Source organism: Callithrix jacchus, chromosome 4, assembly GCF_049354715.1.
Source record: "Callithrix jacchus isolate 240 chromosome 4, calJac240_pri, whole genome shotgun sequence".
Taxonomy (NCBI): Eukaryota; Metazoa; Chordata; class Mammalia; order Primates; family Cebidae; genus Callithrix; species Callithrix jacchus.
Genome location: NC_133505.1, coordinates 116,397,451 through 116,408,811, shown reverse-complemented (window position 1 = coordinate 116,408,811; position 11,361 = coordinate 116,397,451). Strand labels below are relative to the sequence as shown.

The 11,361-nt window shown below is 34.9% G+C and overlaps 1 protein-coding gene across 1 annotated transcript in view; it reads right to left on the bottom strand.

Moving 5' to 3' along the window:
* Nucleotides 1-6,212: 6,212 nt before the first annotated feature.
* The window catches only part of CDC40 (cell division cycle 40), a 59,460-nt gene continuing 54,311 nt past the window's right edge, over nucleotides 6,213-11,361 (bottom strand). The window contains exons 14-15 of the mRNA XM_002747007.7: nucleotides 9,495-9,639; nucleotides 6,213-8,509 (exon numbers count right to left, since the gene is read on the bottom strand). Coding sequence (XP_002747053.1) covers nucleotides 8,332-8,509; nucleotides 9,495-9,639 — 323 coding nt within the window. The 3' untranslated portion in view covers nucleotides 6,213-8,331. The remainder of the gene's footprint in view (nucleotides 8,510-9,494; nucleotides 9,640-11,361) is intronic.

Sequence of the window (11,361 nt, the reverse complement as noted above, 5' to 3'; positions counted from 1 at the left end):
ATATGGAAACACAATTCACAGTAGCATGGAAAATATTTTTCAGTTAATAGAAGAAGGAAGGTAGGATGATGTGAGACTATTTCTACCAATGATAGGGGTTAGCATTTTTACAAAAATGATTCAAGCCATAGTTTTTATAGGATATGGAGTATAAAGTGCATAATAAAGACAACAGTTGAAAGAGTAAAATCAAGGTGAGAAAAGGTATTGTAGAGACTGAAATATGAGCCAGAGATTTCCTTGTGGGCACAGAGAAAGTGAGGGGGCTCAACTCTAATGGAAGGAGCCATAAGGATGAAATAAACAGTATGTAAATAGCTGTTTCTTTTAAATTAACTCGCTCAGAGACAGCAAGCCTAGAAGCCACAAAAGTTATAACACTGATCCAACAGTTTTAAAAATATACAATTAAGTGGCATTATATAGAGGCAGGACAGTAGAATGAAATAAATAAGGGACTCTTGATACTGCTGCGAACTAGCTGTGTTATATAAAGCAAGTCATCACCTTTCTTTAACTATTTTCTTAGGTTAGAATATTTAATTTCTGAAGTTTCTTCTTGCTTGCAAATTTCATTATTTTGACTACTGTGATTACATGAGGCTTAGGCAATGAGAATTTCTTAATTTGTATGCTGCTATGGTCTGAATATTTTGTGACCCTCCAAAATTCATACATTTAAATATTCCCAATGTGTTGGTATTATGCGGTGGGACCTTTAGAAATTAACTAGGTCATGAGGGCAGAGCCCTTGTGAATAGGATTAGGGCATTTATGAAAGGCCTGAGGAAACTTTTTTCCCCCTTTTGCAATGTGAGGACATGTGAAAAGGCACCATCTTTGAAGCAGAGAGCTAGCCCTCATCAGACACTGAATCCGCTGGCACCTCAATCTTGGACTTCTCAGCCACCAGAACTGTGAGCAATACATTTCTGTTGCTTATAAATTACGTGGTCTAAGGTGTCTTGTTATAGCAACCTGAATGGATTAAGACAAGTGCTATAAAGGGAAGTCTTCTGATAAATTCAGAAGAATGCAAATGATGTGCTTATGCAGAAAAAGCCCAGATAAAGGGTGAATCCATTATGATGGTTCTCTGGTCATCAATATGAAGTACCCTTAGAAAAGTACCTTTTTGTATCACACACTTAAACTCACATGGTTCTAAAAATCAGAATGTTATGTTTTTTAGACTGTACTAGATTACATTCCTGCTTTTAGACTGTTCCAATAACATGGAAACATCTAAAGATACAAAATACAATTATACATAAATCCCCAAATATCCTTCCACATGTGTATATATGTGTATACACATGCATGTGTATATGTGTGTATACATGTGAGTATGCATGTGTGTATATGGTATGTATGTGTGTGTAGACTGAATATCTGAGAAGAAAGTCTTCCAGATACAAAAAGCCCAGAGGGAAGGAGCCTAGAGCCAGACAGGTAGACAGGAACCTACACTGCAGTAGCCTTTGGAGTTTAGTATAACCAGTAATGGAGAGAAGCCTAGAGCACAAGATAAGACCTGGTCCTGGGGAGAAAGGATTGGGACTGAGGACACCTACAGCAAACAGGGACTGTTACAGGGCTACAGCCTCAGTCAAGAAGGGACCTAAAAATTCTACATCCATCAGCACAAGGACATTTATCTCTGCTTATAGCTCTGAGTACAAAGAAAAGTTTTCATGAGAAATTGAAACCTCAGGCCTGTGCAAGGAGTTGACTACTTGAATTTATCCTAATCACATGCTGAGAAAAACCATAAGCTGAGAAATTAAGAAAAAAAACTGGTCCTACCCAGAACTATAAAAACCGTATAAGAAAACCTAGCAATATCATTCAGGACACGGCAAGGGCAAGTATTTCATGACGAAGATGCCAAAAGCAACTGCAATAAAAGCAAAAATTGACAAATGGAATCCAATTAAACTAAAGAGCTTCTGCACAGCAAAAGAAACTATCATCAGAGTGAACATACAACCTACAGAAAGGGATAAATGTTTGCAATATATGCATCTGACAAAGGTCTAATATCCAGCATCTATAAGGAACTTAAATTTACAAGAAAAAAATCCATTGAAAATTGGGCAAAGGACATGAATAGACACTTCTCAAAAGAAGATATACATGTGGCCAACAAAAATGAAAAAAGCGCAACATCACTGATCATTACAGAAATGCAAATCAAAACCACAATGAGATACCATCTCACACCTGTCAAAATGGCTATTATTAATAAGTCAAAAACAAAAATGTAAATTAGTTCAACCAATATGGAAGACAGTGTGGCAATTCCTCAAAGATCTACAGGCAGAAATACCATTCAACCCAGCAATCCCATTACTGGGTATATACCCAAAGAAATATAAATAGTTCTATTATAAAGACACATGCACATGTATGTTCATTGCAGTACTATTCACAACAGCAAAGACATGGAATCAAGCTAAATGCCCATCAATGATGGATTAAGACAAAGTAGTACATATACATATGGAATACTATACAGCCATAAAAAGTAATCAGATCATGTCCTCTGCAGGAACATGGAAAGAGTTGGAGGCCATTATCCTTAGCAAACTAACACAGGAATAGAAAACCAAACACCATATGTTCTCACTTCTAAGTGGAAGCTAAATGATGAGAATATATGGACGCATGTGGGAACAACATGTGCTGGGGCCTACTGGAGGGTGGGAGGTGAGAGGAGGGAGAGGATCAGGAAGAATAATGGATGCTGGGCTTAATACCTGGGTAAGGGGATGATCTTTGCAGCAAACCACCATGGCACACATTTATCTATGTAACAAACCTGAACATCCTGTACATGTCCCCTTGAACTTAAAAGTTGGATATTAAACAGGTTCTAGGGGTGATACCTCAGGTGTATACGACAGAAGCAGATGCAAAACACTCTGAAAGGACTTTTCACCAATCCAGGCTACAGAGGATTTCCTTAGAAAAACAAGACCCATATTAAATATTATAACTGACAAGGAAATAAACAGTCTCCCATGAGGTAGCCAGACACAATAAACCACGTGATTTTCAGCCCAAGAACTGGAGATAACAGAACAATCTTAAAGTATAATATACATGATTTATCATAATTAAAGGCACAAAGGACTATATAGGAGCCATAAGAAAATACGACATTGTGAAAAAGAACAGGTAAATATAAAAAAAGTACAAATAAACCTTCCAGAAAAGAGAAACAGCCACGGAAACAAGAAGTTTAATGGAACAGCAGCACAAATAAACCTTCCAGAAAAGATTAACAGCCACAGAAACAAGAAGTTTAATGGAAGAGCAGCACACTGGACACAGCTAAAGAGACTTTACAATGAACTGGAAGACAAACCTGAGGAAATTATCCAAAATGTAGCACAGAAAAAAAATGAGCATTTGTATTTTTTACGCGATATTTTATGATCAGATTGAACCTTAGAATGTTTGTCAGAAGACGAGGCAGTACATTGAATATCTGAGCCACTCTTATGTAAAAAGTAGTACTAGTATTGTACTGTGCAACATGGTAGCCTATAGACATGTTGCTACTGAGCACCTAAACTGTAGTTAACTGATACACTAAATTTTAAATTAAACTAACTTTTAATTAATGTAAATTAAAAATTGTATACAGGCACATACCACATAATAACCTTTCAGTCAGTGACAGACTACATATATGATGGTGGTCCCTTGAGACTATAATGGAACTATATAATAGAGTAGGCTATACCATCTACATTTGTTATATACACAAACATAGTAGAGTTACATATGTAAATTATATATATAATTTAGCTGGTCAAAAATACATACTGTACACACGTGTATGTACATGTATATGTGTATATAATGTATGCACACAGCATATATGTACATATTCATAGTCACCTTAATAATTGTGGAAACAAATTTCTCAACTTAATTGCAATTTTATCTGGAACTTAAAAGAAGTCACAGACTTGCAGCCAGAGCCCTCAGAGTGACTTTTTAGTGACAGTAAGTGAAAGTGAAACTCTTGATTCTACAGCTTCTTATATCTGCAATAGCTGTCTTCACATGAGTTTCTTTTATTTGATTCCCCACTCTCCAGCCTCCAGTGTTTTAGATCTGGGGGAGCAACTCAGATCTCCACTTTTTATTTGTTCTAATACAGTAGAACATTGTAGAGTTACATATGTAACTCAATGATGTTTGCACAACAATGACATTGCCTAATGACACAGTTCTTAGAAAAAAGTAAAATATTAATTTTTTAAACAATTGAGTACATCTTAAGATAAAATTTTGGATACGTTAAGTAAAATATATTATTAAGTCCCTTTTTAACTCTGGCTATTAGAAAATTTAAAATCACATATATGACTGACATGTATCTATTGGACAGACTGATTAGAACAAATAAAAAGTGGAGATCTGAGTTGCTCCCCCAGATCTAAAACACTGGAGGCTGGAGAGTGGGGAATCGAATAAAAGAAACTTATCTGAAGACAGCTATTGCAGATATAAGAAGCTGTAGAATCAAGAGTTTCACTTTCACTTACTGTCACTAAAAATAAAGTCACTCTAAGGGCTCTGGCTGCAAGTCGGTGACTTCTTTTAAGTTTCAGATAAAATTGCATTAAGTTGAGAAAGTTGTTTCCACAATTATTAAGGTGACTATTGAATATGGAATGTGTACATATATGCTATGTGCATACATTATATACATATATACATGTACATACACATGTGTACAGTACGCATTTTTAACCAGCTAAATTTTTCTTTGACTTTACATGTCCCAAATAGTCTAGTTTCCCAAATACCCAAGATAAATTTAGGACTCTACCTCAGTGGTTCTCATTTGGGGATCTTGCTAAAAGTGCTGACTTTGATTTGGAGGTCTGAATTGGTAACAAGAATTCTACATTTTAAAAAAGCTTTCCAGTTATATATATTTGTGTGTCTACATATGTATATTAATATATATTTTTAATTACAATCTTTAGTTAGTTCATTCACTTTACTCAGTGATCACAGACACATTTCGTAACAGGAATTTTGAGCCCAGTACTACAATAGACACTTTCCTTCCATTGGATCTTTTCTTCTCAGGCCCTTAGTACTTGCCTTATTTTTACTGTATTTCATTAATTATTTTATGATACACTAAGAAAGAATTGAATGCTGCCCATTAAACTATGACATTCATTTATTTTAACTATAGCCCCATTCACAAATGTCAAAATGTGAAAAATACGCATCTGTGATGATACATGGAATCAGTATTTCCCAGGTCTCACTTTGAAACCCACATTTAATTCTGCTGATGGATACTGGGACCTGGATGCCACTTTATACCCCTTCACATACCTGAATTCATGATGGTTCCCCCCAGATAATCCCTACTTTCTTCTGAATTCCACATCTCAGTAAGCAATGCAACCCCTAGGTAATTCAGATGCAGACGGTTCTCAGTCCATGCCCTGAGAAACAATGTTCTTCAAGGAACGTCTCTATAATTGTTCCTCGTGTTGTGATATTTATGGTTGCCATCTAAGGGTTTGCTATTTCAAAGTCAATGTCTTCTTACAGGTATTTTATAATACACCAAGGATACGAGCCAGCCCCACAGTGTAGCCTGAAGAACTACTTAGAAATGTGACTATGTGACATTACTCCCTGTTTATCTTAAAATTTGCTCCTTATTTAGGACAAAATATTTCCAGCTTGTGCCTCAATATTTAAATATCCATTCTAGTAAATCTTTCACTAAAGCATCTCTTTTTATACTAACTTTTAGGAAGGAACTCTGTCCTGGGTATGACAAAAAGGCTGTAAGAAGGAAAAGGAGCCAGATAGTAACTACCTAAAAGTCCAGTAACAATGAGATCATGAGACTTTTTATGCTGAAATATAACCCCACTCACTTTTGTACTCTACAATGTTGTGTAATCATGACTTAGTGCCACCACTAAATGAATAAATACGGAATGTGTTAAATTTAATGTGCTCTGAGGGTACGGCCATGTATTTTATTATTTAATTAGAATAAACCCATTGATATACCTAAATAAACCACATCCACCTCTAAAGCATCATTTCTTTCCACATGACCCTTTTAAAACTGCAAATGGCTTTAATCTAGTGTCTCAACACACTTAAGACTTAAAGGAGACTAAAGATGAATAAGATAAACATTTCGATAGCACTTTCTACAAAAAAATGCTTTATTTAAAAATACGATCTTTTTAAAAAAGAGACAACTTTTATATACACTTACTTTTGAAACAGTCAAAAACACAACAAAATAAATCCAGATTTAGAAATGATGATTTGTAACGTACAATACTGGTGTACTGAACAAGACAGTTTAACTGCATGATTCTTCCTGTCCCATCACATTTCAGTAATTCACATTTGTTAAAACTACTGGTTGGGACTAAAGGAAAGGTCATATCTGAATCCTTTCTCCTTCAGAAATCTGTCACCCTTCTGGGCAGTTACAGAAATGGCAGCAGCTAGGCAGTGTTTGTATTTCTTTGGGTGCCTCTGTGTCAAAAAATACATCTCTGCTTTTATTCTTTTTCTATAAAATTTATTTATATGTGGCTACAGAGCCTGGTCATATATCCCAGGCCTTTTAAAATCTAAATTTCTAGAAATGGATGCTCCCTAAGGGCAAGGAGCATACACTGCTATGACCGCACAGGACTCAGAGCTTAATGCTCTTAGGGTATCAGCAAGAGACATGATTTTGATCTCCCAGTTAGCACCCCAAGCAGCTATCAACCAATCTTTTTCAGCATGGTAGTGAAATATTTCAAACCATATTCAAACATCTAATGTAGACTTAGAATGAAATAGAAAAAATGACTTACCAAATTAAAGTGCTATGAGCTACTACATTCAAGAGGCTATCTTGATTTTATTTTATTTTTTGAGATGGAGTCTTGCTCTGTCACCCAGACTGGAGTGCACTGGCATGATCTTGGCTCACTGAAACCTCTGCCTCCTGGGTTCAAGGATTCTCCCTGCATCAGCCTCCCGAGAAGCTGAGATTACTGGCAGGCACCTGCTACCACGCCTGGTTAATTTTTATATTTTTAGTAAAGACAGGTTTTGCTGTGTTGGTCAGGCTGGTCTCGAACTCCTGACCTCAGGTGATTCACCTGCCTCAGCCTCCTGAAGTGCTGGGATTACAGGCATGAGCCACTGCACCTCACCTATCTTGATTTTATAATCTGATGTTTTCAAAACTATTTTTCACCAGGGTCACTACTTCTCAAACTGGGGAACCCTAGCCATCTTCCTGGAGTGTGATTTTCTTTTTTTTCTTCAGACATATTATAAAGAGGTTTAAAATTTTTTAATCTTAAAAAGTCCTATTGTATATGTTCACAGGTAAAATCAGAATAATTTTAAAGATAAGACATAGGACTTCAAAGAAATTACACGTTGACATCTTGGGCTCTACCCCTCATACCTTATCTCCTATGAGGAGGATTTCAGTAATTACATCAAGAAGCCATGACCTTGGAGATCCTGAGATCCTTGGAGATCACTTTCTGAAAGTGTAGCCAGGTCTTTACTGACAGTGAATACAAATAAAATTCAAAGTCTTGGTGCATCCTCCTGAGTTCCATCTTCAGATATAATGTAATTATCTGATTAAATATATATAGTCCTGTCTATACTGATCAGGACTTAAGTCAATGAAAGAACTCTGGACTGATTTTTATTTTACATCGTTTATAATTAGAGAAATGCCGCAGTTAAAGATTACTGTTTTACAACTAAAAATATACAACATATGTCATCAGAGGGAGTGGAACTCATGAAGCCAAAAGATCAGAACTTGACCCTATGAAAATAATGGGGAAAGTAACTGTGGGTGGTTTTATCCTTCTTCCAAATTTACATTACATTATCCCTTTTGGTTGAGGAGGTAAATACATGGTATTTTTCTGAATAATTAATTACATCACCTCCTCTAGAATCCCAAATCCACTAGGGATTCTTTCCTGACCCCAAAGGGATGCTTTCAGTATGTCATGAGTATAAACTCAAACTGCCTGCCAATTATAACTACTTGTCAAATAGAAAGTCAATAGCCATTTTCTATATAAATAACATTTATAAAGAACAAAATTAAGTTGCAAATGAAATTATGTCAAATTTAGAGTTTTTTTTTAAACAATGGGTTAATCTCATCAGGCATGTAAGGAAAACATTATCTGTAAATCAAGTTATCATCTGATACATTTAATAATTTAGTTAAATATGACAATGGATCAAAAATGATCCTAGACAGTTTAAGGATTAATCTCATTAATCCCACAATTTAATGAGACCATCCCAACCACATGTTATGACCTTAGATGTTTCATGAGGATGCCACACTGCACCTATACACACTTTATCATGAGCTTTAAATCGACTGTAGAGTTTTGTGGTCTTCCAGTCCCAAATGTTTAATTTTCCATTTCCATCTCCTGAAATCACATAACTACAATGGGAAGAAAAATAAAATAAATTCAAATTATTAAAATACCTTAAACTGGTGAGGCGAAGGAAGAATAAAGATTTTATCTTTTCACTTTAACATTTTAAAAAATCCAATGCAAATATACAATACTCAGAATAACTGGGTAGAACATGAAGCTGTCTATAATTTCAAATTCTATTAAAAAAATTCTCCCCATTGAGCTACCAATCTAAGAGTAGAGATTTACTTTTAACTTGTAAGACTGGGAGTCCCAGGGACCACAATAAATAAGGTTACACAATCAGTCTCTAGAGAGTCAGAAACAGAGAACTGGAGAACCAATTTCACATACAGCTAGGGAACACTTTTAGATCTACTCTATCATAGTAGACTGTACCACTTTCATAATTATTTTTTTGACTTTAATATCTTTTGAAAACATCTACGACTGAATCAGAGTTAGGCCCAATTACTAGGCTAAACATACAAAGTTATAGGGATTTCTAAATTACCTATACATTTTAACTAAGAATCATGCTGTAGGCTTCACAAATCCAGTGTGACCTAGAAATGTTCAGAAGCTGGATTTGAGGTTTCAGCACAGACAAGCCGTAGTGAAGCTGTAACTGCAACACTGTAATACACAATTAATTCCTCTCGTGTTCATTCAATCATAGCAATACAGTAATTACAGTACTTCTAGTCTTGCTTAGAAAAGCAGAGAGAAAATAAGGCATTGGTTATATAGACAGGGATTTATTAGGTGCCTAAAGGTCATAAGCCTTGTAATATAAGGGAATATACTGAAAGAAGAACCTTAAAAAAAGCAAAATGTACTTTTCCTAATTTGTTCTGACCTTTACATCCAGCACTTTGACAATTTTGACACGTTACTGAGTTCTCATAAAAATACATTATGTGAGAGTGACGTTAAAGTGTTATTTGTACAATAATAGTTTATATCATCATATTTGAATATGAGAATGAATTAGAAGATTTAACTTACCTCATGTCTGGTGAAAAGTCCACCTGACAAGCGTAGCCTGCTACCATATGGCCCTTAAAAATTTTTTTCTTATTTAATCTAAATCTGTTCTGTGCTCCAAAAATTAAGATTTGGTTGTCCATTGATTGGCATGCTAGCCATTTTCCTGTAAATTCAATACATGAGGTATTTTAGAGAAAGACGAAAACATTTAAAAAACCTTTTTATTTTAAGTATGTTCACTGTGATTAATATAATTTTTGCTCCCAAAGACGCTGTAATATTAAAAAATAAATTTACTATACCACCTGTAAAGTGTTACAAATATGTCACTGGCAAGAGGTATTAATATATAAACTAATGGCTTTTGCTTATACAAACTCTCTATCACGGAGCATGCTCACATAAAAGCTTTTTTTTTTTTTTAAAAAAATAAGGAAATAGAGGAATTCCAAGCTTAGTGTTAATAGAAATAAACTAAAAGTCATGAACTAAAATTAATTTATAGTAAGCATAGACAACAGAACTATGGGACATAGAAGAAAGACACTTATCTGTGGTAATTATGGAATAAAGATTAACTGGTGAGAAAGCCTAGTATTATTAAATAAAACTATGCAAAACAAGTTTAAAAATTTTTTAAATACAGTAACTTTTTAAAAGGCTACAATGCTTTTCTTAGGATTCATCAAAGCCCCTAGAGCCTAAACTGCAGTGTTTACAGTCATGTGCCACTTACCAATGTTTTGGTCAATGATGGAACATACATGACAGTGGTCCCATAAAATTATAATGCCAAATTTTTACTGTACCTTTTCTATGTTTAGATATGTTTAGATACATTTATTTGCATAAATGCTAAGCATTGACTACATTATTCAGAATAGCAATATGCCATACAGGGGTAGAGCCTGGGTAATAGGCTGTCCCATCTAAGTTTGTGTATGTACTCTGTACGATGTCCACAAAATGACAAAATCACCTAATACTGCATTTCTCAGAAGTACCCTTGTTATTATGAATACATGACTATACTTGTATCCTATATACAGTCATCCCATGGTATCTGTCAGGAATCAGTTCCAGGATCTGCACCCTCACCCAATACCAAAATCCAGATGCTCAAGTCCCTTATATAAAATGGCATAGGGTTTGCATATAACCTACACATATATCCTGTATAATTTAAATCACCTCTCGATTACTTATAATGCCTAATATACAACATAAATGCTTTGTACCTAGTTGTTATACTGTGTTGTTTTTTAATTTGTATTTTTAATTCTTATATTGTTATTTTTTTATTTATTGTTGTTGAATATTTTGGATTTGTGCTGGTTGAATCCCAGGATGTGGTGCTCATGGATGCAAAGAGCCATGTAAACATTACTAACTGAGGAAATGGACTTAAATAATGCCTGAGTGGGTAAATGGCCTTGTTCAAGGTGGTTTAAAAACACACTACATGAACTGTAGATGCATAGTGGCGAAGTATATAATCTAGCAATTACCAAAAAAGGATTCTGTTAGGTTGCTCTTCTTATAAAAATGATAGAGCACTTGATGACTATCACCATTTGCTTGTGTCAGAGGCCCTGATGGAAGAGCAAACTCTTCCTTGCCCCACACATGGGGTAATTATATGAGTTAATGGTGGCTCTGATGACAATGTTCCCCAAACATCAAAACCCGCACTTTAAGACTCATGTAGAGCTATAATCACATCAGTATACTGTCAGTATTATCTGTAGCACAAATTATCTTGTACTTAAAAGACAATGGATTAAACAATATTAAATAGATTTATCTTTTTAATTTTTGCCTGAGAAAATATTTTATAGAGAATTGCTAAAGTGTTTTCATTATGGAGAACCAGACCTAAATTTCC